Source organism: Carettochelys insculpta, chromosome 12 (genome assembly GCF_033958435.1).
Source record: "Carettochelys insculpta isolate YL-2023 chromosome 12, ASM3395843v1, whole genome shotgun sequence".
Taxonomy (NCBI): Eukaryota; Metazoa; Chordata; order Testudines; family Carettochelyidae; genus Carettochelys; species Carettochelys insculpta.
In genome coordinates this window covers 45593828-45619653 of record NC_134148.1, presented here as the reverse complement: position 1 = coordinate 45619653, position 25826 = coordinate 45593828, and the positions used below count along the sequence as shown (strand labels likewise).

At 70.8% G+C, this 25826-nt stretch overlaps 2 protein-coding genes across 6 annotated transcripts in view; one reads left to right on the top strand and one right to left on the bottom strand.

Moving 5' to 3' along the window:
• ANPEP (alanyl aminopeptidase, membrane) overlaps window positions 1-21599 on the top strand; it is a 30293-nt gene extending 8694 nt beyond the window's left edge. The window contains exons 2-21 of one of the 5 annotated variants that reach the window (XM_075006506.1): window positions 979-1710; window positions 5278-5420; window positions 6505-6641; window positions 6718-6844; window positions 7419-7573; window positions 8348-8461; window positions 9875-10018; window positions 10119-10184; window positions 10717-10782; window positions 11973-12145; window positions 12462-12541; window positions 12953-13089; window positions 13251-13306; window positions 17565-17712; window positions 17879-17970; window positions 18460-18570; window positions 19496-19663; window positions 19792-19932; window positions 20485-20566; window positions 20979-21599. In XM_075006506.1, the coding sequence (XP_074862607.1) occupies window positions 979-1710; window positions 5278-5420; window positions 6505-6641; window positions 6718-6844; window positions 7419-7573; window positions 8348-8461; window positions 9875-10018; window positions 10119-10184; window positions 10717-10782; window positions 11973-12145; window positions 12462-12541; window positions 12953-13089; window positions 13251-13306; window positions 17565-17712; window positions 17879-17970; window positions 18460-18570; window positions 19496-19663; window positions 19792-19932; window positions 20485-20566; window positions 20979-21140 (3034 nt within the window). In that variant the 3' untranslated portion in view covers window positions 21141-21599. Of the gene's footprint in view, window positions 1-838; window positions 1711-5277; window positions 5421-6504; window positions 6642-6717; window positions 6845-7418; window positions 7574-8347; window positions 8462-9874; window positions 10019-10118; window positions 10185-10716; window positions 10783-11972; window positions 12146-12461; window positions 12542-12952; window positions 13090-13250; window positions 13307-17564; window positions 17713-17878; window positions 17971-18459; window positions 18571-19495; window positions 19664-19791; window positions 19933-20484; window positions 20567-20978 lie in introns of all 5 variants that reach the window. The other 4 variants (XM_075006508.1, XM_075006507.1, XM_075006509.1 and 1 more) reach the window with 4 other exon arrangements.
• Window positions 21600-23547: 1948 nt separating this feature from the next.
• Window positions 23548-25466, bottom strand: LOC142019824 (uncharacterized). Its single transcript, XM_075007129.1, is given in 3 exon segments — window positions 23548-23705; window positions 23708-23759; window positions 24459-25466. Coding segments are annotated over 3 exon segments (1185 nt in total). The 3' UTR covers window positions 23548-23580.
• Window positions 25467-25826: the final 360 nt, after the last annotated feature.

Here is a 25826-nt window from a genome sequence, read left to right as displayed (position 1 = left end):
TTAGCCCCCCACTGCAGGGCAGTGTGTGAGCCTGGGCTGTTTGCTGCGCCCGCTGGACTTGCTGTGCTGGACAGTGGCTCCGGGAGCCAGTCCCAGTGCACCAGCTGGGGCCTCCCCAGTGCTCAGCCGAGCGGGCCCCGGACCTCCTGGACAGGGCCCCTGGCAGCTGAGCGCGGGGCGGCCGTCCAGGTGCTGCGCAGCCGGGTAGGACAGTGCCGCGCCGGCCGCGTGTGTTTCTATGGGTGGTGCTCATCCGCACAGGCCTGGGCGCAAGCACCAAACTGCATCCGCCCGGGAGACAGAGCCCCGCCCCATGTCCTGCGTACGTAACCGCTGCCTCGCCGTGGTCCCCGGCCTGGGCAGTGGTACCGAGACCACGTCACCGACAGAATAAGAGTCCTCCCCCGCCCCCCACCCGAGCACCAGCCAGCCTTTAGCTCCAGCTGTAGAGGTGCCTGCACTGAACTCCCAGGGCCCAGGTTCAAGTCCCCCTGTGGGAGGTTACCTATGGAACACAATGGAGATGACTGTAAGCATGTCACTTAGGGGAAACTGAGGCACAGGGCAGTTACCTGGAGCACAGGCATGCAGAGTCTCAGCCTTTCCTGATGTAGGCACCAGCCCCCACTCCCCCTGCACTGGGAAGAGAGCCCAGGCCCTGCTCCAGCCTGCCGCTGACGTGCCTGGGCGGAGGGCTGGGCTTGCCCTTTGGAGGTGTCTGACTGGGAGGGGCAGTTGGGGCTGGCCCTTTGGAGGGGTGGGGGGTGGTCTGGCCCTTGAGGGGGGATGGGGCCCAGGGCCATCCCTGGGGGGGGTCTGACTTGCCGCTTCTCCCCAGACAGGCCCTGCGCCCACCGCCCAGCTTCCCGTTAACTTCGGCTGGGAGCGGGGGCTGGTGGTGGCGGATGCTGCCAGGCTGCAGGGACTTTGTGAGCCTGGGTGCCATTAATCCCTCACCCATTAACCCGGTGCTGATAGGCCTGCCGAGCCCCAGGATAAAAGGCTGCGCCCGCCGCTCCCTGCCCAGCCGCACACCATGGCAGCCGGGTTCTTCATCAGCAAGCCCCTGGGCATAGCGGGCATCCTGCTGGGCGTGGGCGCCGCGGCCACCATCATCGCCCTGGCCGTCGTGTACTCGCAGGAGAAGGACAGAAACGCCGGGGCCGGGGCCGGGGCCGGGGCCGGGTCTGGGTCTGGGTCAGGGGCCGGGACCACGGCCACCCCGCCCAGCACCACCCCTGGTCCGGCCACCCCACCTGGCACCACCCTGCCCAGCACCACCCCGGGCAGCACCCCGGCCAACCCCTGGAACAGCTACCGGCTGCCCCAGACGCTGAGCCCGGAGCACTACACCGTGACCCTGCAGCCCTTCCTGACCCGCGACGCTGCCGGCCTCTACATCTTCCGGGGCAACAGCACCGTGCTCTTCTCCTGCCGCAGCCCCACCGACCTCATCCTCATCCACAGCAAGCAGCTCAACTACACCCAGCACGGCGGCTTCCATGTGCAGCTGCAGGGCTACCAGGGCTCCAGCCCCCCGTCCATTACCCGCACCTGGCTGGAGACCGAGACCCAGTACCTGGTGGTGCAGCTCGGTGGGCAGCTGGAGCAGGGCAAGATGTACCAGCTGCTCAGCACCTTCACGGGGGAGCTGGCCGACGACCTGGCCGGCTTCTACCGCAGCGAGTATGTGGAGGATGGCAGCACCAGGTATGGCCGGGGGCCGCCCGCCCCAGACTCCCACGCGAGCCCAGCCCAGCCCAGCTGCGGGCTGCGGCAGAGGGTGCCCCAGCCCTGTGCCATGGTGGGAGGGGCGCTGTGAGCTACAGGGGCTGCCCCCACCGAACGCGCCAGCCCAGCGGCACCGCGAGTGCCTGCTGCAGCCTGGGGGTGTTTGAAAACGCCCGTCCCACTGCCCGCAGCCCCAGGCCCCTCTGCCCCAGCACCCGCAAGGCTCTGGCTGGGCAGGGCTGCCTCTGCCCCTGTCTGTGCAGTGCCCAGCGGCGCCAGCCCCCAACCTCTGGGCTCCTGCCCACTGCCTCGGGCCCCTGCTGGCCTGGCAGAGCTGTCCTTCCCCGGCTGCCCTCCCCCAGCCCCCTCCCCCGCGCTGCCCTCCCCCAGCCGGGCAGGGCCCTCTGTCCCCACACTGCCCCGGATGGAGCCTGCAGACCCCTGGCCAGGCCCTCCTGCTCTAGGTGCCTAGAGGACGTCCAGCCTGATAGGGGCTATGGTCCTGCCCCCTCCCCGCCCGGCAGCTCCAGCGTTGTGCTCAGTCCCGTTGTGTGCCAGGCCGGGTACGCGTCCCCAGCCCGCAGGCTCCTGAGCAGCCCAGCCCTACGGGGGGCCAGGGGGCTGAGCCGTCACAGGGTGAGCAGCCCCCACAGCAGTCGGGCTCTTCCTGTCCGCCAGGTACTCGCAGGAGCACAGCATGCACGCAGCCCAGCCACCCTGCACAGTAGTGGGAGGTCTGAGCCCAGGTAGCCCCTGGCCTGCTGATGGGCCCCCATGCTGTGGCTGTGGGGGTGGCTGGCCTGGCTGGCTGGGCCGTGGCTGGGGGGGTGTCAGGGCTGGCTGGGCCGTGGCTGCGGGGGTTGCTAGGGCTGGCTGGGCCATGGCTGCGGGGGTTGCTAGGGCTGGCTGGGCCGTGGCTGCGGGGGTTGCTAGGGCTGGCTGGGCCATGGCTGCGGGGGTTGCTAGGGCTGGCTGGGCCGTGGCTGCGGGGGTTGCTAGGGCTGGCTGGGCCGTGGCTGCGAGGGTTGCTAGGGCTGGCTGGGCCGTGGCTGCGGGGGTGTCAGGGCTGGCTGGGCCGTGGCTGCGGGGGTGTCAGGGCTGGCTGGGCCGTGGCTGGGGGGGTTGCTAGGGCTGGCTGGGCCGTGGCTGCAGGGGTTGCTAGGGCTGGCTGGGCCGTGGCTGCGGGGGTTGCTAGGGCTGGCTGGGCCGTGGCTGGGGGGTTGCTAGGGCTGGCTGGGCCGTGGCTGCGGGGGTGTCAGGGCTGGCTGGGCCGTGGCTGCGGGGGTTGCTAGGGCTGGCTGGGCCGTGGCTGCGGGGGTTGCTAGGGCTGGCTGGGCCGTGGCTGCGGGGGTGTCAGGGCTGGCTGGGCCGTGGCTGTGGGGGTTGCTAGGGCTGGCTGGGCCGTGGCTGCGAGGGTTGCTAGGGCTGGCTGGGCCGTGGCTGCGGGGGGTGTCAGGGCTGGCTGGGCCGTGGCTGTGGGGGTTGCTAGGGCTGGCTGGGCCGTGGCTGCGGGGGTGTCAGGGCTGGCTGGGCCGTGGCTGCGGGGGTGTCAGGGCTGGCTGGGCCGTGGCTGCAGGGGTGTCAGGGCTGGCTGGGCCGTGGCTGGGGGGGTTGCTAGGGCTGGCTGGGCCGTGGCTGCGGGGGTGTCAGGGCTGGCTGGGCCGTGGCTGCGGGGGTTGCTAGGGCTGGCTGGGCCGTGGCTGCGGGGGTTGCTAGGGCTGGCTGGGCCGTGGCTGCGGGGGTGTCAGGGCTGGCTGGGCCGTGGCTGTGGGGGTTGCTAGGGCTGGCTGGGCCGTGGCTGCGAGGGTTGCTAGGGCTGGCTGGGCCGTGGCTGCGGGGGGTGTCAGGGCTGGCTGGGCCGTGGCTGCGGGGGTTGCTAGGGCTGGCTGGGCCGTGGCTGTGGGGGTTGCTAGGGCTGGCTGGGCCGTGGCTGCGGGGGTGTCAGGGCTGGCTGGGCCGTGGCTGCGGGGGTGTCAGGGCTGGCTGGGCCGTGGCTGCGAGGGTTGCTAGGGCTGGCTGGGCCGTGGCTGCGAGGGTTGCTAGGGCTGGCTGGGCCGTGGCTGCGGGGGTGTCAGGGCTGGCTGGGCCGTGGCTGCGGGGGTGTCAGGGCTGGCTGGGCCGTGGCTGCAGGGGTGTCAGGGCTGGCTGGGCCGTGGCTGCGGGGGTTGCTAGGGCTGGCTGGGCCGTGGCTGCGGGGGTTGCTAGGGCTGGCTGGGCCGTGGCTGCGGGGGTGTCAGGGCTGGCTGGGCCGTGGCTGCGGGGGTTGCTAGGGCTGGCTGGGCCGTGGCTGCGGGGGTGTCAGGGCTGGCTGGGCCGTGGCTGCAGGGGTGTCAGGGCTGGCTGGGCCGTGGCTGCGGGGGTTGCTAGGGCTGGCTGGGCCGTGGCTGCGGGGGGTGTCAGGGCTGGCTGGGCCGTGGCTGTGGGGGTGTCAGGGCTGGCTGGGCCGTGGCTGGGGGCGTTGCTAGGGCTGGCTGGGCCGTGGCTGCGGGGGTGTCAGGGCTGGCTGGGCTGTGGCTGCGGGGGTGTCAGGGCTGGCTGGGCCGTGGCTGCGGGGGGTGTCAGGGCTGGCTGGGCCGTGGCTGTGGGGGTGTCAGGGCTGGCTGGGCCGTGGCTGGGGGGGTTGCTAGGGCTGGCTGGGCTGTGGCTGCGGGGGTGTCAGGGCTGGCTGGGCCGTGGCTGCGGGGGTTGCTAGGGCTGGCTGGGCCATGGCTGCGAGGGTTGCTAGGGCTGGCTGGGCCGTGGCTGCGGGGGTGTCAGGGCTGGCTGGGCCGTGGCTGCGGGGGGTGTCAGGGCTGGCTGGGCCGTGGCTGGGGGGGTTGCTAGGGCTGGCTGGGCCGTGGCTGGGGGGGTTGCTAGGGCTGGCTGGGCTGTGGCTGCGGGGGTGTCAGGGCTGGCTGGGCCGTGGCTGCGGGGGTTGCTAGGGCTGGCTGGGCCGTGGCTGTGGGGGTGTCAGGGCTGGCTGGGCCGTGGCTGCGGGGGTGTCAGGGCTGGCTGGGCCGTGGCTGCGGGGGGGTGTCAGGGCTGGCTGGGCCGTGGCTGTGGGGGTTGCTAGGGCTGGCTGGGCCGTGGCTGTGGGGGTGTCAGGGCTGGCTGGGCTGTGGCTGCGGGGGTGTCAGGGGTGGCTGGGCCGTGGCTGCGAGGGCTGGGCTGTGGCTGCGGGGGTGTCAGGGCTGGCTGGGCCGTGGCTGCGGGGGGTGTCAGGGCTGGCTGGGCCGTGGCTGCGAGGGTTGCTAGGGCTGGCTGGGCCGTGGCTGTGGGGGTGTCAGGGCTGGCTGGGCCGTGGCTGCGGGGGTTGCTAGGGCTGGCTGGGCCGTGGCTGCGGGGGTTGCTAGGGCTGGCTGGGCCGTGGCTGTGGGGGTGTCAGGGCTGGCTGGGCTGTGGCTGCGGGGGTGTCAGGGCTGGCTGGGCCATGGCGGGGGGTGTGCTAGGGCTGGCTGGTCTGGCTTTGGTGGGGGTGGGGGTGCCTGGTCTGTGGCTTTGGGGGCATCACGTGGCCCGTGGCCATGGCTGCGGGCGTGGCAGGGCTGAGTGCTGCCTTTGGTGCAGGGTTGTGGCCACGACGCAGATGCAGGCGACCGACGCGCGGAAGGCCTTCCCCTGCTTTGACGAGCCCGCCATGAAGGCCACCTTCACGGTGACCCTGATCCACGACCCCAGCCACACGGCGCTGTCCAACATGCCTGTGAGAAGTGAGTGGGCCAGGGCCTGGCGGGCTCTGGGCAGAGGGCCCTGCACCAGCAGCTGCCACCCTGGCTCCTGCTCCCCCTTGGGCAGTGGCTGCCAGCTCCAGCAGGGCCCCAGCTGGCACCGAGGGGGTGCTCCTGGCTGGGCAGCTTGGGGCCAGGGGTGGGAGGAGCCAGCTGAGCAGAGGAAGGGGCTGCAAAATGTGGGGGTGTTTCTCAGGTGGGCTCAGTCCTGGGCCAGAGCCCTCCAGCTCATCACCGTGTGGGGCAGCCTGGCTAGAGCCCTCCAGCTCATCACCGTGTGGGGCAGCCTGGCTAGAGCCCTCCCCCAGCTCATCACTGTGTGGGGCAGCCTGGCTAGAGCCCTCCCCCGGCTCATCACTGTGTGGGGCAGCCTGGCTAGAGCCCTCCCCCCGCTCATCACCATGTGGGGCAGCCTGGCTAGAGCCCTTCCCCTCTCATCACCGTGTGGGGCAGCCTGGCTAGAGCCCTTCCCCTCTCATCACCGTGTGGGGCAGCCTGGCTAGAGCCCTCCCCCCGCTCATCACCGTGTGGGGCAGCCTGGCTAGAGCCCTCCCCCGGCTCATCACCGTGTGGGGCAGCCTGGCTAGAGCCCTCCCCCGGCTCATCACCGTGTGGGGCAGCCTGGCTAGAGCCCTCCCCCGGCTCATCACCGTGTGGGGCAGCCTGGCTAGAGCCCTCCCCCCGCTCACCACCGTGTGGGGCAGCCTGGCTAGAGCCCTTCCCCCGCTCATCACTGTGTGGGGCAGCTTTACCACCTGTGCCTGCCGTGGCCATGTGGGGCAGAGGAACCGGAGTGCTTGCCCCAGCAGAGATGGGGAGTGAGGACCGGGGAAGCAGCCAGAGAACTGAAATGGCATGGGGGGCGGGGTCCAGCTCTGCCCCAGAGCTTCCTGCCCAGGCTGGTGGGTGGCAGATCCCAGGTGGGTCGGGGAGACCGGGCCGGGGCCTGAAGCTCTTTTGTGGCAGCTGGAAGGAGATGTGGCCGCTGGGGGAGAGGCAGGACCCAGCAGCGCCCTGCTCTGGGGTGGAGCCGGAGGAGCACGTGACTCCCTGGCTCTCCTTTCAGGCTCCGGGCAGCAGAACATCGACGGCACCATCTGGAATGTCACCGAATTCGAGCCCACCCCCAAGATGTCCACCTACCTGGTGGCCTTCATCGTCAGCCAGTTCGAGGCGGTAGAGGCCATGCAGGACAATGTGACGGTAGGGCTTGGGGAGCTGCCTGGGGCGGGGGCCTGGGACCCATGGGCCCTGCCTGAGCCTGGCCTCTCCCCTGCAGATCCGGATCTGGGGCCGGCCAAAGGCCATCGCCGAGGGGCAGGGGAGCTACGCGCTCAACGTGACCGGGCCCATCCTCAAGTTCTTTGAACGCCATTACAACACGGCTTACCCGCTGCCCAAGTCTGGTGAGGGCCCAGGCATGGCCATGTTCTGCTGGGCTGGCATGGCGCCTGCACCCTGTGCTGGAGCGGGGCTCTCCTCGGGGGGTTCCTGCTCCCCTGGGGGGGTTCCTGCTCCCCTGGGGTGTTCCCTGCTCTCCTGGGGGGGTCCCTGCTCCCCTGGGGGGGTCCCTGCTCTCCTGGGGAGTTCCCTGCTCTCCCGGGGTGGTTCCTGCTCCCCTGGGGAGTTCCTGCTCCCCTGGGGGTTCCCTGCTCTCCTGGGGTGGTTCCTGCTCCCCTGGGGAGTTCCCTGCTCTCCTGTGGTGGTTCCTGCTCCTCGGGGGGTTCCCTGCTCTCCTGGGGTTTCCCTGCTCCCCTGGGGGGATCCCTACTCTCCTGGGTGGGGGGATGTTCCCTGCTCTTCTGGGGTGGTTCCTGCTCTCCTAGGGGCGGGGATGTTCCCTGCTCTCCTGGGGGGACGTTCTCCCCCGGGGGGTTCTGTGCTAGCCCAGGGAGTGGGGGGGTTCCATGCTGTCCCCCGGGGGGTTCTGTGCTAGCCCGGGGGGTGCCAGCCTGCTGATGAGGCCTGTCCTTTTCCCAGACCAGGTTGGCCTTCCGGACTTCAATGCAGGTGCCATGGAGAACTGGGGGCTGGTGACGTACCGGGAGAACTCGCTGCTCTATGACCCCCTCTTCTCTTCCATTGGCAACAAGGAGAGGGTGGTCACAGTGATTGCTCACGAGCTTGCCCACCAGGTACAGCACGCAGCCCCCCCATCCCCTGACCACCCTGCTGGGGTGGGGACCAGTTCCTTGTATGCTGGGCACTTGGATGGCCACACCACAGGGGTTCCAAAACCACACAGGTGGCCAACAGATCCCGGGGTTCCATGGCTGGGGGTGGATCCCATGGTTCTGTGGCTGGAGCTGGATCCTGGGGTTCTGTGGCTGGGGGGGCGGATGCCGGGGTTCCATGGCTGGGGGGGTGGATGCCGGGGTTCTGTGGCTGAGGGGGTGGATGCCGGGGTTCTGTGACTGGGGGGGCGGATGCCGGGGTTCCGTGGCTGGGGGGGCGGATGCTGGGGTTCTGTGGCTGGGGGGGGCGGATACTGGGGTTCCGTGGCTTGGGGGGTGGATGCCGGGGTTCCGTGGCTGAGGGGGTGGATGCCGGGGTTCTGTGGCTGGGGGGGCGGATGCTGGGGTTCCATGGCTGAGGGGGTGGATGCTGGGGTTCCGTGGCTGGGGGGGGTGGATGCCAGGGTTCTGTGGCTGGGGGGGGCAGATACTGGGGTTCCGAGGCTGGGGGGGTGGATGCCGGGGTTCTGTGGCTGGGGGGGTGGATGCCGGGGTTCCGTGGCTGGGGGGGGCGTGGATGCCAGGGTTCTGTGGCTGGGGGGGGCAGATGCTGGGGTTCCGTGGCTGGGGGGGTGGATGCCGGGGTTCTGTGACTGGGGGGGTGGATGCCGGGGTTCCGTGGCTGGCGGGGGGTCCTGGAGCTCCAGGGCTGACCCTGTCTCACTCTGTTCTCAGTGGTTCGGGAACCTGGTAACCCTGCGCTGGTGGAACGACCTGTGGCTGAACGAGGGCTTTGCCTCCTACGTGGAGTACCTGGGCGCAGACTCTGCCGAGCAGTCCTGGCACATCGTAAGTCAGCCCCAGAGGGCTGCTGCCCGCAGGGTGGCAGGTGGTGTTGGGGGGCTTGGGGGCTGGCTGGGGCAGCAGGCCCCTGTGGCCCGGCAGGCAGGAGCTGCCAGGGGAGGGACCCTGCTCTGTGCCTGGCCACTGGGTCTCAGTGCTCCCTCTGAGGGCAGCCGGGAGCTGCAGGCAGCAGTGAGCAGAGCTGCTGCCAGTGCAGGGCCCTTCCCCAGCTCCTGCTGCTGCTGGAGGGGAAGCGGCCCCTCTGCTTCAGGCCTGGGTGCCAGGACACGGCACTGCAGGCTGAGGCAGGGAGGGATGAGGTGGCGCTGCACAGAGCTGGCACCAGTCCCTTCCCGCCCACTGGGGGCCGGCCTGCAGCTGGCACCAGCACAGAGCTGGCACCAGTCCCTTCCCGCCCACTGGGGGCCGGCCTGCAGCTGGCACCGGCACAGAGCTGGCACCAGTCCCTTCCCGCCCACTGGGGGCCGGCCTGCAGCTGGCACCGGCACAGAGCTGGCACCAGTTCCTTCCCGCCCACTGGGGGCCGGCCTGCAGCTGGCACCGGCACAGAGCTGGCACCAGTCCCCTCCCGCCGGCAGAGGGCTGGTCTGCAGCTGGCACTGCACAGAGCTGGCACCAGTCCCTTCCCGCCCACTGGGGGCTGGTCTGCAGCTGGCACTGCACAGAGCTGGCACCAGTCCCTTCCCGCCCACTGGGGGCCGGCCTGCAGCTGGCACCGGCACAGAGCTGGCACCAGTCCCTTCCCGCCCACTGGGGGCCGGCCTGCAGCTGGCACCGGCACAGAGCTGGCACCAGTTCCTTCCCGCCCACTGGGGGCCGGCCTGCAGCTGGCACCGGCACAGAGCTGGCACCAGTCCCCTCCCGCCGGCAGAGGGCTGGTCTGCAGCTGGCACTGCACAGAGCTGGCACCAGTCCCTTCCCGCCCACTGGGGGCTGGTCTGCAGCTGGCACTGCACAGAGCTGGCACCAGTCCCTTCCCGCCCACTGGGGGCCGGCCTGCAGCTGGCACCGGCACAGAGCTGGCACCAGTCCCCTCCCGCCGGCGGAGGGCTGGCCTGCAGCTGGCGCTGCACAGAGCTGGCACCAGTCCCCTCCCGCCGGCGGAGGGCTGGTCTGCAGCTAGCGCTGCACAGAGCTGGCACCAGTCCCCTCCCGCCGGCGGAGGGCTGGCCTGCAGCTGGTGCTGCACAGAGCTGGCACCAGTCCCCTCCCGCCGGCGGAGGGCTGGTCTGCAGCTGGCACTGCACAGAGGTGGCACCAGTCCCTTCCCGCCCACTGGGGGCTGGCCTGCAGCTGGCACCAGCACAGAGCTTGCACCAGTCCCCTCCCGCCGGCGGAGGGCTGGCCTGCAGCTGGCCCGTGTGCTGCTTGGGCTGCTCTGATGCGGCGCCTTTGCAGGAAGACCTCGTGGTGCAGAATGATATGTACCGTGTGATGAAGATCGACGCGCTGGTCTCCTCGCACCCCCTTTCCTTCCGGGAGGACGAGATCAACACGCCAGCCCAGATCAGCGAGGTCTTTGACGCCATTGCCTACAGCAAGGTGAGAGCCCTGGGCCTGGCGGGCGGGTGCCGGCGGAGCCTTCGGGGGGCAGGAGCCCCGCTCAGCGCCCCTCTCGCTCTCGCTCTTGCTCTCACTGCAGGGCGCCTGCGTGCTGCGCATGCTCTCCAACTTCCTCACCGAGGAGCGCTTCAAGAGGGGGCTACAGGTGAGTCCTGGCTGTGCCGCTCGCAGGGGTGGGCTGAGGGGTGGTCAGGCAGGCAGCAGCCCGGGCTCCTCTGGGAGGCTCTCTGCCCGGGGAGGACCTGCCCTTCTTCCCTGAGCTGCGGCAGCCCTCCTGAGAGCCACGGCCAGCGCGCAGGGCTTGGCGCTGAGGGGCACCGCAGTGGGCAGTGCCTGAGGGCCCGGGGCGGTTGCCCTGGAGATGGAGTTACCTGCTCGTGCTGGGCCAGCGCAGTGGCTGGGGTCCCTTCTCCAGTTACACAATGGCCGCCACGGCCTGGGGAAGGGCCCAGCCTGCGCACCTGCTCCCACTCTCAGGGCCGTGCGTGGGGTGTGAGCAGCAGGCCAGGCATTGTTGCTGGGAGCTGAGGCTGCTGTCCGGGGGAGCCAGGCCCAGAAAGCCCCCGCCATGGGGTTGGCTCAGAGCGGTACCTCGGCCTCGCTGCAGGCTTGGGGGGTGACTCTGCTCTGAGCCTGACTCTGACACCCCATCTCCGCCCTGTCCCTCTGTCTGACAGTCCTACCTCCACACCTTCAGCTACGGCAACACCGTCTACGACGACCTCTGGATTCATTTGCAAAAGGTGCGTTGGCTCCCCGGCACTGGCAGAGCGTGGCCAGGCGTGGCTAGGCCTGGCACTGTGGCAGGCGCCTTCGTGGGATTCTCTTGTGACAAGCCCCTTACTGTCGGGGCAGGACAGCTGAGGCCCACCCTGCTGTGATGCTCCCGCTACCACCTTCCCTCCCCTGCTTGTCCCACACTGGGCCCGGTGCTGGCTGCTGCAGGCGCGTGGGCAGGCTTGGTGCATGGCTCCACTGGGCACAGGAGAGGAATCCCTGCTGTTCCCTGGCAGGGCCTGTGGTGGCTCTTGCATTGGCCTGGGGAGTAGTGGAGGTTTCTCCAGGCACCGCTGGGAGGGCCAGCGCAGGGCACACTGCGTAAAACGGCTCCACCAGCCCGGGGGTTCTCCGCCGCAAGGCACCGCAGCCGTCACACGAGCCCTTCTGTCGCCACACGGCCGGCAGGAGTCCCACCAGCAATTCCCCCGACACTCCGGCTTCCCCTGGGCCACAGCCGGTGCCACGAGCAGGTCGCCGGTCCGAGCCCTTTGTGAGCAAGCGGCCGTGGCCTCTGGCTGCTGGGTCACACACAGGTTGCCAGAGCAGCTCCTGGGGTGTGGAATCTGATACGGCCCTTTGTGCGCCGAGCTCGGCCTCACTTGACAAGGACCCTGGCGCCGTAGGTGCCCCAGCTCCTGCTGTGCTCTCCCAGAAACCCCCGTTGCACACACCAGCCAGAGCCAGCACTCCTAACGCCACCTAGAAAATGCCACAGATGTGTGAGCAGCACACACGGGGCAGCCACTCGCCAGCTCCCCACAGGCGCCTCGCTGGGCCCTGGGCACGGGAGTTGCTGCAGGCCTGGGCTGGTGGTTGCGGTAGTGCTTTGCCCCATTCATGCTAAAGCCCAGTTGTGTCCCAGCCTGGCCCCTGCCCGGGCAGCCCTCGAGCCCAGCTCCTCTGCGCAGCAGCTGGAAGTGCCGCTGGCCACCCTGGGCAGCCGCATGCAGTGGGAAGGCGTGGCTCTTCCACAGCCTGGGGAAGCACGTGAGCAGCTGGGTGGCTCTGCCAGAGTGGCAGCCAGGCGGGAGTGGGGGTGTCCCCATCAGCGCGTGAACCGCCCCGAACACCGGGTGCTGGGCACTGCTCCCTGCCCCAGAGGTGCCCCGTGGGAGGGCGGAGCTGCCAACAGCCCCTCACTGCTCCTGCCCAGGTGGTGGAGGAGGACAAAGTGCAGCTCCCCAGCTCCATCAAAGGCATCATGGACCGCTGGACGCTGCAGATGGGCTTTCCCGTGGTGACTGTGAACACGCAGACGGGCACCGTCAGCCAGAGGCACTTCCTGCTGGACCCCGAGTCCACTGTCCAGCGGCCCTCAGAGTTCAAGTGAGTGACGGGCAGCTCTGTCCGCCCCAGTGCCCCACGCCCCACAGCCTGGCTTGCCTAAGTGGGGCGGAGCTCTCGGCACCGCCCGGTCTGCACTGGGAGAACTGAGGCCAAGTGGCGTCGGGCCTCCGGGGAGCCACCAGGCCGGCCCCCGTCCTCTGGGCTACTTGCAGGGCCTCGCCATGGGGCCTGGCCCCTTGGAGGGGGCGGGGGAGACAGGCAAATCAGCAGCGATTTCGGGGGGATCCCTCGGGCCAGGGAGCTGGGCCTCTGCCAGGGCAGGAGAAGTCCCCTATGCCCGTCTGTCTGTCTGCAGCTACACCTGGATAGTGCCTGTCACCTGGAGAACCAACCAGAGTCAGACACCTGGGACGTACTGGCTCAGCGAACCCTCAGGTACCTGCAGGGCCAGGCTTTGGTGCCGTCTGGCCCCGGTGCTGGGCTACCCTAGCAGTGCCATGGCCAGTGCCCTGGGAAGACAGCAGTGCGGCCACTGGGAGTGTCGTCTGCACCTCTTAGGGGGCAGTTTGTGCAGGGAGGGACCCGGGGGGGTTCTGGGAGTGGCCCCAGAGGAACTCAGTGGGGAGTTCTGGGGAGGACCCCAGAGGGGCTCAGAAGGGGGTTCTTGGGGTGGCCCCAGAAGGGCTCAGTGGGGGGTCCTGGGGATGGCCCCAGAGGGGCTCAGTGGGGGGTCCTAGGGGTGGCCCCTGAGGGGCCCGGCGTGGGTGGGTGCCGGGCCCCTGCAGTGATTTAAGTCAGGGACTCTGCTGCCGAGCTGCCGGGCTCAGCCCCACCAACGTTTCTCAGACAATGTTGCAGGCTTCAAGGTGTCCGATGCTTCCAACTGGCTCTTGCTCAACCTCGACGTGACAGGATATTTCCGGGTGAACTATGACCAGAGCAACTGGGACAAGCTGATGGCTCAGCTGAGCATCAATCACTCGGTACCCAAAAGCCCCACCTATGCCCTGCCCCAACCCCAGGGAACAGTGGCCCTGCCATGGCGTGGCTGGAACTGAGCTGGGACAGGGAGCCCAGGGCCAGCCCAGGCCGAGTGGCCATCCAAAGCTCTCCTGCCCTGGGTAAGAACCTTTTTCTTTTCCAGGCCATCCCTGTGATCAACCGAGCCCAGCTCATCGACGACACCTTTAACCTGGCCAGGTGAGCTGCCTCTTCCAGCCTCCTACGCAGCCCGCAGCTCAGGCCTCTCCCAATGGGGGTGGCCACTCCTCTGGCCCCCTGTAATAGTGGAGGTTTCTCCAGGCACCGCTGGGAGGGCCAACGCAGGGCACACTGCGTAAAACGGCTCCGCCAGCCCGGGGGTTCTCCGCCGCAAGGCACCGCAGCCGTCACACGAGCCCTTCTGTCGCCACACGGCCGGCAGGAGTCCCACCAGCAATTCCCCCGACACTCCGGCTTCCCCTGGGCCACAGCCGGTGCCACGAGCAGGTCGCCGGTCCGAGCCCTTTGTGAGCAAGCGGCCGTGGCCTCTGGCTGCTGGGTCACACACAGGTTGCCAGAGCAGCTCCTGGGGTGTGGAATCTGATATGGCCCTTTGTGCGCCGAGCTCGGCCTCACTTGACAAGGACCCTGGCGCCGTAGGTGCCCCAGCTCCTGCTGTGATCTCCCAGAAACCCCCGTTGCACACACCAGCCAGAGCCAGCACTCCTAACGCCACCTAGAAAGTGCCACAGACGTGTGAGCAGCACACACGGGGCAGCCACTCGCCAGCTCCCCACAGGCGCCTCGCCGGGCCCTGGGCGCCGGAGGTTTGGGTCACACCCAGGCCGGTGGTTGCTGGGTGGGAGGAGGGAGGCGGGGCGTTGCTAGGGTGGGAGGCAGGGCGTTGCTGGGGTGAGAGGAGGGAGGCGGGGCGTTGCTAGGGTGGGAGGCAGGGCGTTGCTGGGGTAGGAGGCGGGGCGTTGCTGGGTGGGAGGAGGGAGGCGGGGCGTTGCTAGGGTGGGAGGCAGGGCGTTGCTGGGGTAGGAGGCGGGGCGTTGCTGGGTGGGAGGAGGGAGGCGGGGCGTTGCTGGGTGGGAGGAGGGAGGCAGGGCGTTGCTGGGGTGGGGGGAGGGAGGCAGGGAGTTGCTGGGGTGAGAGGAGGGAAGCGGGGCGTTGCTGGGGTGGGAGGAGGGAGGCGGGGCGTTGCTGGGGTGGGAGGAGGGAGGCGGGGCGTTGCTGGGGTGGGGGGAGGGAGGCGGGGCGTTGCTGGGTGGGAGGAGGGAGGCGGGGCGTTGCTAGGGTGGGAAGCAGGGCGTTGCTGGGGTGGGGGGAGGGAGGCAGGGCGTTGCTGGGGTGGGAGGAGGGAGGCGGGGCGTTGCTGGGGTGGGAGGAGGGAGGCAGGGCGTTGCTGGGGTGAGAGGAGGGAAGCAGGGCGTTGCTGGGGTGGGAGGAGGGAGGCAGGGCGTTGCTGGGGTGAGAGGAGGGAAGCAGGGCGTTGCTGGGGTGGGGGGAGGGAGGCAGGGCGTTGCTGGGGTGAGAGGAGGGAGGCGGGGCGTTGCTGGGTGGGAGGAGGGAGGCGGGGCGTTGCTGGGGTGGGAGGAGGGAGGCAGGGCGTTGCTGGGGTGAGAGGAGGGAGGCAGGGCGTTGCTGGGGTGAGAGGAGGGAGGCGGGGTGTTGCTGGGGTGGGAGGAGGGAGGCAGGGCGTTGCTGGGGTGGGAGGAGGGAGGCGGGGCGTTGCTGGGGTGGGAGGAGGGAGGCAGGGCGTTGCTGGGGTGAGAGGAGGGAAGCAGGGCGTTGCTGGGGTGGGAGGAGGGAGGCAGGGCGTTGCTGGGGTGAGAGGAGGGAAGCAGGGCGTTGCTGGGGTGGGGGGAGGGAGGCAGGGCGTTGCTGGGGTGAGAGGAGGGAGGCGGGGCGTTGCTGGGTGGGAGGAGGGAGGCGGGGCGTTGCTGGGGTGGGAGGAGGGAGGCAGGGCGTTGCTGGGGTGAGAGGAGGGAGGCAGGGCGTTGCTGGGGTGAGAGGAGGGAGGCGGGGTGTTGCTGGGGTGGGAGGAGGGAGGCAGGGCGTTGCTGGGGTGGGAGGAGGGAGGCAGGGCGTTGCTGGGGTGGGAGGAGGGAGGCGGGGCGTTGCTGGGGTGAGAGGAGGGAGGCGGGGCGTTGCTGGGGTGAGAGGAGGGAGGCGGGGCGTTGCTGGGGTGGGAGGAGGGAGGCAGGGCGTTGCTGGGGTGGGAGGAGGGAGGCGGGGCGTTGCTGGGTGGGAGGAGGGAGGCGGGGCGTTGCTGGGGTGGGGGGAGGGAGGCGGGGCATTGCTGGGGTGAGAGGAGGGAGGCAGGGCGTTGCTGGGGTGAGAGGAGGGAAGCAGGGCATTGCTGGGGTGGGAGGAGGGAGGCAGGGCGTTGCTGGGGTGGGAGGAGGGAGGCGGGGCGTTGCTGGGTGGGAGGAGGGAGGCGGGGCGTTGCTGGGGTGGGGGGAGGGAGGCGGGGCGTTGCTGGGTGGGAGGAGGGAGGCGGGGTGTTGCTGGGGTGGGGGGAGGGAGGCAGGGCGTTGCTGGAAGCAGGGCGTTGCTGGGGTGGGGGGAGGGAGGCGGGGCGTTGCTGGGTGGGAGGAGGGAGGCGGGGCGTTGCTAGGGTGGGAAGCAGGGCGTTGCTGGGGTGGGGGGAGGGAGGCGGGGCGTTGCTGGGGTGGGGGGAGGGAGGCGGGGTGTTGCTGGGTGGGAGGAGGGAGGCGGGGCGTTGCTAGGGTGGGAAGCAGGGCGTTGCTGGGGTGGGGGGAGGGAGGCAGGGCGTTGCTGGGGTTGGGGGAGGGAGGCAGGGCGTTGCTGGGGTGGGGGGAGGGAGGTGGGGTGTTGCTGGGGTGGGGGGAAGGAGGCGGGGCGTTGCTGGGGTAGGAGGTGGGGTGTTGCTAGGGTGGGAGGAGGGAGGCGGGGTGTTGCTGGGGTGGGAGGAGGAAGGTGGGGTGTTGCTGGGGTGGGGGGAAGGAGGCAGGGCGTTGCTGGGGTAGGAGGCGGGGCGTTGCTGGGTGGGAGGAGGGAGGCAGGGCGTTGCTGGGGTAGGAGGTGGGGCGTTGCTGGGTGGGAGGAGGGAGGCGGGGTGTTGCTGGGGTGGGAGGAGGAAGGCAGGGCGTTGCTGGGGTAGGAGGTGGGGCGTTGCTGGGTGGGAGGAGGGAGGCAGGGCGTTGCTGGGGTAGGAGGTGGGGCGTTGCTGGGTGGGAGGAGGGAGGCGGGGCGTTGCTGGGGTGGGGGAAGGAGGCAGGGCGTTGCTGGGGTAGGAGGTGGGGTGTTGCTAGGGTGGGGGGAGGGAGGCAGGGCGTTGCTAGGGTAGGAGGCGGTGCGTTGCTGGGGTAGGAGGTGGGGCATTGCTGGGGTGGGGGGAGGGAGGTGGGGCATTGCTGGGTGGGAGGAGGGAGGTGGGGCGTTGCTAGGGTGGGAGGCAGGGCGTTCCTGGGGTGGGGGGAGGGAGGCGGTGCGTTGCTGGGTGGGAGGAGGGAGGCAGGGCGTTGCTAGGGTGGGAGGTGGGGCGTTGCTGGGGTGGGAGGCGGGGCGTTGCTAGGGTGGGAGGCGGTGCGTTGCTGGGGTGGGGGAGGGAGGTGGGGGGTTGCTGGGTGGGAGGAGGGAGGCGGTGCGTTGCTAGGGTGGGAGGCGGGGGGTGGCTGGGTGGGAGGAGGGAGGCAGGGCGTTGCTAGGGTGGGAGGCGGGGCGTTGCTGGGGTGGGAGGCGGGGCGTTGCTAGGGTGGGAGGCGGGGCGTTGCTGGGGTGGGGGGAGGGAGGCGGGGGGTTGCTGGGTGGGAGGAGGGAGGCGGTGCGTTGCTGGGGTGGGAGGCGGGGCGTTGCTAGGGTGGGAGGCGGGGCGTTGCTGGGGGGGGAGGGAGGCGGGGCGTTGCTGGGGTGGGAGGCGGGGCGTTGCTGGGGGGGGAGGGAGGCGGTGCGTTGCTAGGGTGGGAGGCGGGGGGTGGCTGGGTGGGAGGAGGGAGGCAGGGCGTTGCTAGGGTGGGAGGCGGGGCGTTGCTGGGGTGGGAGGCGGGGCGTTGCTGGGGGGGGAGGGAGGCGGGGCGTTGCTGGGGTGGGGGGAGGGAGGCGGGGGGTTGCTGGGTGGGAGGAGGGAGGCGGTGCGTTGCTAGGGTGGGAGGCGGGGCGTTGCTAGGGTGGGAGGTGGGGCGTTGCTGGGGGGGGAGGGAGGCGGGGCGTTGCTGGGGTGGGGGGAGGGAGGCGGGGGGTTGCTGGGTGGGAGGAGGGAGGCGGTGCGTTGCTAGGGTGGGAGGCGGGGGGTGGCTGGGTGGGAGGAGGGAGGCAGGGCGTTGCTAGGGTGGGAGGCGGGGTGTTGCTGGGGTGGGAGTGCCGGTGTGGGGTGGGGCCCCTGTGTGGCTGGCAAGGCGCGGCCGGTGGCAGCGAGGTGCCCACGGCCAGGCGGGCGGGCAGGCGCGGAGGGCCAGGATGCTCCAGCCTGTCCCGTGCGGTGGCCGGACTTCAGTGGCTCTCTCTCCAGGGCTACGTACATCGGCATCGAAGGGGCCCTGAACACCACCCGCTACCTGGCGGTGGAGCACGAGTACCTGCCCTGGAGTGCGGCCATGGACAACCTGGGCTACTTCCGCCTGATGTTTGACCGCAGCGAGGTGTACGGCCCCATGCAGGTGTGCCCCGTGTGCCCTGCTCTCCCCTGGGGCCTGGCATGGCGCAGGGTGTGCCGCCAATGGCCTGCACGCTGGAGGGGGGGTTGGGGTGCCCAGGGAGCGGGGATTGGAGGCTGCGGGAGCTGGGGGTGATGCCAGATGCTGACACCCGCTGCTCCTCCCGCAGAAATACATCCAGCAGCAGGTCCTCCCCTTGTTCCAGTACTTCACAGAGTTCACCTCCAACTGGACCAAGATCCAGGGCAACCTGATGGAGCAGTGAGTCCCGGCTCAGCGTGTGTGCAGCCAAGTGTCCTGGGGCTGGAGAGCCGACTCCTCCCAGCAGCGCTGCCGCCTCTTCCCTGGGGACAGCCCCTCCCTCGCAGCAGGGCCCTGGCACGGCTCCCAAGCCCCCAGAGGCCACCCTCGCCCTGGCTCTGTGCTACAGGGAAAGACCACGGCACCCCAGTCCCAGGTGCCCTCCAGAGCCCCTCCCCTTCCGCACCCCAGCAGAGCCCAGGCCCTGGGGAGCCAGCAGAACTGGGGTGGAGGCGGTGCCCTGTGGGAGGTGCCTGGGGTTCTGCCCCCGATAGTGCCCTGCTGGCTGCCAGCCTGGCCAGTGGGCAGCAGGACACACTCCTGAGCCCGGCTGTGATGGGCCAGGGTGCACCTGCCCCGTCACCGTCATCTGCCTGGTCACCCTGCCCGCCAGCGCTGGCTCCTGCCACCCCGTGGCGGGGTCCAGCTGGTGACATTGCTCCTGTGCAGGTACGGTGAGATCAGCGCCCTCAGCACGGCCTGCTCCTACGGGCTCCAGGAGTGCTCGCAGCTGGCCACGGCCTTCTTCAACGCGTGGAAGCAAAACTCCAGTAACAACCCGTAAGCCCATCCCAGGGCCTCTGGGCTGCGGCTGGGACAGACCGTGGGGCTCTGCGTTGGAGGGTTGGGCTGCGGGGTCAGCATGCTCCTCTAGTGAGGAGAAGCTGGGCTGGCTGGGCTGTGGCACCCTCTGGGCAGGGCTGGGCCCTGGGCCCCGCTTGGCTCGGGGCTGGGATGGGTTGTGGTACTCTTCTGGGGTGGGGGACTGGGCTGGTGGGGTCACGGGACCCCCAGGATGAGGGGCTGGGTTGGCAGGGCCATGGGACCCCTGGGATGAGGGGCTGGGTTGGCAGGGCCATGGGACCCCTGGGATGTGGGGCTGGGCTGGGCAGGGTCACAGGACCCCCGGGATGAGGGGCTGGGCTGGTGGGGTCACAGCACCCCCGGGATGTGGGGCTGGGCTGGGCAGGGTCACAGGACCCCCAGGATGAGGGGCTGGGCTGGGCTGGGGGGGTGGTCACAGGACCCCCGGGATGAGGGGCTGGGCTGGCGGGGTCACAGCACCCCTGGGATGAGGGGCTGGGCTGGGGGGCGTCACAGCACCCCCGGGATGAGGGGCTGGGCTGGGGGGGGGTCACAGGACCCCCGGGATGAGGGGCTGGGCTGGGGGGGTTCACAGCACCCCCGGGATGAGGGGCTGGGCTGGGGGGGGGTCACAGCACCCCCGGGATGAGGGGCTGGGCTGGGGGGGTTCACAGGACCCCCGGGATGGGAGTGGGCCAGGTCCATGGCAGAACCACAGCATTTGCCTGTTTCCAGCTGGCAGGTGGCAGCTCCCTGGTGCCGCCGGGCGCTGGTGTCCTGGGGAGAGGCTAGTCTGGGGCATGGCCCAGTGGGTGCCAGGGCCGTGTGTTGAGTGGGGTTGCCGGCCGGCCGGCTGGCTGGGTGCACAGGCTCGGCCCGTGACAGGCACGTCCCTCCGCAGGATCCCCCCGAACCTGCGCTCCTCCATCTACTGCAGCGCCGTGCGCTCTGGCGGCGAGGCCGACTGGGACTTCGTCTGGCGCATGTTTAAAGAGGCCACGGTGGTGGCAGAAGCCGACAAGCTCCGCTCGGCCCTGGCCTGCAGCACAGAGCCGTGGATCCTGAGAAGGTGGGGCCGCTGGGCGTGGCGCGGCATGGGGCTGGGGAGGGGCAGGGCGCTATGGGCACAGGGCAGAACGGCTGCTGGGCCTCGCCTGCCCTGGGCTGTGTCTACCAGCCCTGCCGGCCCCTCCCCAGGTACCTGCAGTACACCCTGGATCCCACCAAAATCCGCAAGCAGGACGCCACCTCCACCATCAACAGCATCGCCAGCAACGTGGTAGGGCAGAGCCTGGCCTGGGACTTCATCCGCGCCAACTGGAGGGTCCTTTTCACCCAGTGAGTGCCGCCGGGGGGGCCTGGCCAGAGGGAGTAGGAATGGGGGGAGCACAGGGATGGGAGAAGCCCGGGGAGGGGGGGAGCCTGGGGGATGGGGGAAGCCCGGGGGAGTGGGAGCCCAGGGGAGGGGGTAGAATCTGGGGGACGGGGGGGAGCCCGGGGAAGGGGGGACCCGGGGGAAGTGGGGGAGCCCGGGGAGGAGATGGAGCCTGGGGGATGGGGAAGCCCAGGGGAGGGGGAACCCTGGGGAGGGGGTGGAACCTGGGGGACGGGGGGAGCCCGGGAAGGGGGTGGAGCTTGGGGGATGGGGGAGCCCAGGGAAGGGGGGACCCACGGGAAGTGGGGGAGCCCAGGGAGGAGATGGAGCCTGGGGGATGGGGGAAGCCTGGGGGATGGGGGAAGCCTGGGGGAGTGGGGAGCTGCGGAGGGGGTAGAGTCTGGGGGATGAGGAAAGCCCGGGGAGGGGGTGGAGACCAGGGGAGGAGGGAGCCTGGGGTAAGGGGAAGCCCGGGGAGGGGGGGAAGCCCCATGCCCACCTACTCCGCCCCCCAGGTACGGCGGGGGCTCCTTCTCTTTCTCCAGCCTGATCCAGGCGGTGACGCAGAGGTTCGCCTCGGACTTCGAGCTGCAGCAGGTGAGGCTGGTCCGGGCAGCCCGGTGCCCTGGAAGCCCTGGCTGAGCGCTGGGCTGGCGTGGGTCACTGGCGCGTCCCAGCCCCTCCCCGTCTGTGTGGCTCCGCTGGCGGCCAGGCACAGCAGCAGAGGGTCCCTGCCGGGCAGGCCCTGGGGAAGGTCCAGCCGGGGAGCCGCTCCCAGGGCAGCAGCGCCCCGTCTGTGGGGCCCCGGCCGAGGACGCGTGTTACCCAGGCCCCCTGGGCACAGCCCGTGGCTGCACGCCTGTCCCTGCGCGGCTACGCTGTGCCCAGCCGGCTGCTGGCCCATCCCGCGGCTGCTGGGCGTGGGCTGCTCAGCTGCCAGGGCCTGTGAGGGGCGGGGGTGCAGGGCAGCCCTCCCGCGCCCGGCTGACGCGGCCCCGCTCTCTCGCAGCTGGAGCAGTTCAAAGCGGACAACGCCGACGTGGGCTTCGGCTCAGGCACGCGGGCGCTGGAGCAGGCGCTGGAGAAGACCAAAGCCAACATCAAGTGGGTGGCGGAGAACCAGCAGCCGGTGCTGACGTGGTTTGAGCAGGCCACCAGCTCAGCGGGTTAATGCAGCGACGCCGGGATCCCTGGCTGCCCTGGGGCCCGGGGCTGCCGCAGCACCCCCAGCCCACCTCTCCTCCCGTTGCTCCTGCTGCTGGGCCTGCCCCACACTAACCCCGCCCGCTCCCACTGCCGCAGCAGGGCCAACAGCCCTGTGGTCCCCAGGCCAGGCGGGGGGCAGCCTGCCCCAGAGCGCCCGCTCCCGAGAGCTGTGTGGAGCTGTACCCCGTGCGCCGGCCCCACTGTGCTCGCCCCTGCCCCCCGCAGCAGCGTGATAGTCGGTCTGTGCGCCCCAAAACCTGCCCCGCCTGGGGCCTGACCTGCTCTGTGCCCGCCACTCAGGGACGGCCTGCCCGGGGGGGCCCAGCATGTGGGGCCGGGTGGGGGGTGGGACATGCTGTGTGCTGCCCAGGCCTGGCAGCCCCCAGCGGCGTCAATAAAGCAGTGATGTTCAATGGCGAAGGCACGGTGCTGCCCACGTCTGCTCACTCCCAGCCCGGGCACGGGGGCAGGGAGAAGGGGGGGCGGATACCCCCGCAGCCCGGGCACAGGGGCAGGGAGAAGGGGGGGCGGATACCCCCGCAGCCTGGGAACGGGGGCAGGGAGAAGGGGGGTGGCGGATACCCCCGCAGCCCGGGCACAGGGGCAGGGAGAAGGGGGGGTGGATACCCCCGCAGCCCGGGCACAGGGGCAGGGAGAAGGGGGGGCGGATAACCCCGCAGCCTGGGCACAGGGGCAGGGAGAAGGGGGGGCGGATACCCCCGCAGCCTGGGAACGGGGGCAGGGAGAAGGGGGGTGGCGGATACCCCCGCAGCCCGGGCACAGGGGCAGGGAGAAGGGGGGGTGGATACCCCCGCAGCCCGGGCACAGGGGCAGGGAGAAGGGGGGGCGGATAACCCCGCAGCCTGGGCACAGGGGCAGGGAGAAGCGGGGTGGCGGATACCCCCGCAGCCTGGGCACAGGGGCAGGGAGAAGGGGGGGCGGATACCCCCGCAGCCTGGGCACGGGGGCAGGGAGAAGGGGGGGCGGATAACCCCGCAGCCCGGGCACAGGGGCAGGGAGAAGGGGGGGTGGATACCCCCGCAGCCCAGGCACGGGCAGGGAGAAAGGGGGGCGGATACCCCCGCAGCCCGGGCAGGGGCGCAGGGAGAAGGGGGGGCGGATACCCCCACAGCCTGGGAATGGGGGCAGGGAGAAGGGGGGGCAGATACCCCCAAAGCCTGGGCACAGGGGCAGGGAGAAGGGGGGGGCGGATACCCCCACAGCCCGGGCACGGGGGGCAGGGAGAAGGGGGGTGGATACCCCGGCAGGCTGGCGCCAGGGCAGGGCCAGGCTGCTGTACGCTGTGCCGGGTCGGGGCTGCTAGAAGCCTGGCGGCATCTTGGAAGGGGGGAAAAACTGGGGGAGGGGAAGGCAGCGGGATGGGGAACCAGATCCCCCCCCCCGCCCCACATGGCACCAGGCCGGATCCCCCCCTCAGCCATTGCTGGGCCCCCATGGCACAGCTGCCCAGCTTCATGCCAGCCCCCCACACCCGGTGAGCCCAGCACAGCAGGACACCAGGTCCCCAGCGGTGGAGGTGCTGCCGAGGGAGTAGCCAGCCCGGACGGAGGCTGCTGGGCAGCGGGAAAAGGTGATGGCGGTTTCAGAAGCCGGAGGCCCAACCCGGCCGCGCACAGCCCCAGGAGCGGAGAGCGCCAGGGAGAGCCCGGCTGGAGCGCCAAGGGACCCCGGGCAGCTGAGATATGGGACCGCCTCCAAGAGCGCAGCAGGGACCCTGCCCCCCAGCCCCTGCCCACCGCCAGGGCCGCCCTGCCCCTGCTGCCCAGCCCCCACCTGCCGCCAGAGCCGTCTTGCCCCCACTGCCCAGCCCCCGCCCTCTGCCAAAGCCGTCCTGCCCCCGCCCGCCACCAGGGCCGCCCTGCCCCCACCGCCCAGCCCCCACCTGCCACCAGAGCCGTCTTGCCCCCACTGCCCAGCCCCCGCCCTCTGCCAAAGCCGTCCTGCCCCCGCCCGCCACCAGGGCCGCTCTGCCCCCACCGCCCAGCCCCCACCTGCCACCAGAGCCGCCCTGCCCCCACTGCCCAGCCCCCGCCCTCTGACAGAACCGTCCTGCCCCCGCCTGCCGCCAGAGCCGCTCTGCCCCCACTGCCCAGCCCCCGCCCTCTGCCAGAACCGTCCTGCTCCCGCCTGCCGCCAGGGCCACCCTGTCCCCACCACCCTGTCTCTGCCCACCTCCAGGGCTGCCCTGCCGCCACTGCCCTGTCTCCGCCCACCGCCAAGGCCACCCTGCCCCCCCGCCCCAGCCCCCCTGTGAGTAAGAAGGCAGTGTGAGGGCCCCTACAATAACCAGGCAGCCGGCTGTGGTGCCGCACGTGAAGGGTTTAATGGAAGGTCGTGGCTGGCACAGCCTGTGGGCGCTTGGCCCCGGCAGGGCTGCGACTGAGCTACTGCGGGAAGCTCCCCGTGTCTCTGCAGCCCGGCGCGGCCGACGTTCTGCTCCTCACGTCTTCAGGGCTGGCTGCCCGCTGGTGCTGCCCGGCCGGCTCGGCGCTGCCGCGGTGGCCTTGCGGGGGCTGGGGCTGGGGCCACCGGGCCAGGCCAGCGGGGGGGATGTGGGCCCTGCCTAGGCCGGAGGAAAAGCCGTGGTTAGAGGGGTGTTCAGCAGGGTGCCCGGCGAGGGGCACGGCCTCACCACCAGCTCCCCAGGCATCTTCTGCCCTGCGGCTGCAGGGCCAGAGCCCGGGCCCCTCGGCGGGGCATCTCCCTCCCCCCGCAAGGCACCAGGTCACCCTGCGCACCGCCCCTCGGCAGCCCCTGCACCAGGAGCCAGGCGCTGCGCCTCTGGCCGGCCTAGCACGGCTCCGCACAGGGCTCTGAGGCCTGTGTGGAGAACCCGGCAGCACCCGGCTGACGAGGCACAGCCCAGGCACCGAACGCCAGAGGGGACGCGGGGGCAGAGGGAGCTCCTGGCTGCCAAGCTGCTGCTGCCTGGAGGAGCCGGAGGGGCAGCCCAGCTCGCTGTGCCCCAGTGTGCCAGAGGGCCCCATCATGCAGGGCCCAATGCCCCAGGCTTGTCCTGGCTGGAGCCCGCTGGAGCGAGTGGGGTGCAGGCCGCCACCCCCCCAGAGTGGCACAGACAGAGCGCATCTGTGCTGCAGCTGCCTCAAAGGGCTCCTGAGCTGAGCCCCAAGGGCCAGGCTGGAGCCTGCCTGTGGGCAGTCGTGCTTCCTGGGGGAGCTGGGTGCACAGACTGGTGCCGATGCTGCAGGCCTCTAGGGCGGGGTGGCCCCGAGCTGCTGGCTGGACAGCGTGCGGCGCATACCTGGTAGCAAGCAGCGAGCCGGGGACAGTGCATGGCCGATGTCCAGTGCCTCGCATCTGCAGCTCCAGTCCCAGTGGCCTCAGGTGGGGCAGCTGCGTCGGTGCAGGAGAGGGGTGAGCCCCAAGGCTCTGTGTCTGTGCTCTGCCGCCTGGGGGGCCCGAGATGGATCCCGGCCTTGGGGCAGGTGGCGGGCGAGCCCCAGGCCATTAAGTCTGAGCCCTGAGCCCCAAGGAGCTCCAGGGGCGTCCCTGCGTCAGAGCAGGAGGTGGGGGGCACCCAGCACCCGGCTCCAGTAGGCTGTGTGGAAAACAGCTGCAGGGGTGTCCCTGCACCGGGGCAGGGAGGGGCTGAGCGCCAAGCGGCCGTGTCTGCGCCGAGGGCCCGGAGCGGCTGCGGCTCTGTCTCTGCAGCAGGGCAGTAGGCGGGCGACACCCAGGCCTCCGTGGCCACGGGGGACCCTTCCCACTGGGCCGGAGGTGCTGCCCGCAGCCCTGCGGCCCTGGCCTGGCAGCAGCCCAGCCCCTCGGGGCACAGGCGGCAGCTCCGGGGCGCGCCCGCCCTCCTCTGGGCCAGCGCCTCCTCGCTGAGCCCCAGCAGCTGCGACAGGTGGGAGATGTAGCGGGTGGCCAGGCGCAGGGTCTCAATCTTGGTCAGGCTCTGGCTGGCGGGTGCCACCGAGGGAGGCAGGTAGCATCTCAGGGTGTGGAGCGCCTTGGCCAGGTTCCTCATGCGCAGCTTCTCCCGCTCGCTGGCGCTCTGCCTCTGCCCGCAGCCCGCCCGGCCGCGCGCCCCACGCCCGCTGCGGCAGGGCTCTGCCTGGTGCTTGGGGGGCAGAGTGTGCGGGCGCCCAACGAGGCAGCTGTGGAGCGGCTCTTGGGAAGCCAGGAGCGCAGAAGGGGACAGGCTGTAGGAGTCTGAGGAGGAGGTGGGAGAGGTGGAGTCCGCGTGGGCCCAGCTGGGGAGCAGTGGGGCAGGCTGGGCTAGGAGCTGGGGCGGAGAGCTGGCCATGCTTGTGGGGTCTGGGGCTCCTCAGGCTGAGTGTGGGCAGACGCAGCAGCCTGGGCTTTATGCTGAGGCCAGAGGTGTGAAGTGGCACCTCCCCAGGTTGCATGGAGGTGTCAAAACCCACAGAGGCCAGGCCGGGCTGAGGCAGGAGGCCCCTGGGAAAGCCAGCCCCATTTGCAGAGGTGGCAGTTCTGACACCTCTGCCCTTTAATTGGCGCTACCCTGCGCTGGGAAGTGTGCAAGGACCAATTCACATGGCAGTGAGAGCTGCTAATTTTCTTACCATCCCTCCTTGCGGGAACCAGCCCAACCCCACAGAGCCCAGGGCTGTCCCCGGGCCAGGGGAGCTGCTCAGTGTGCCAG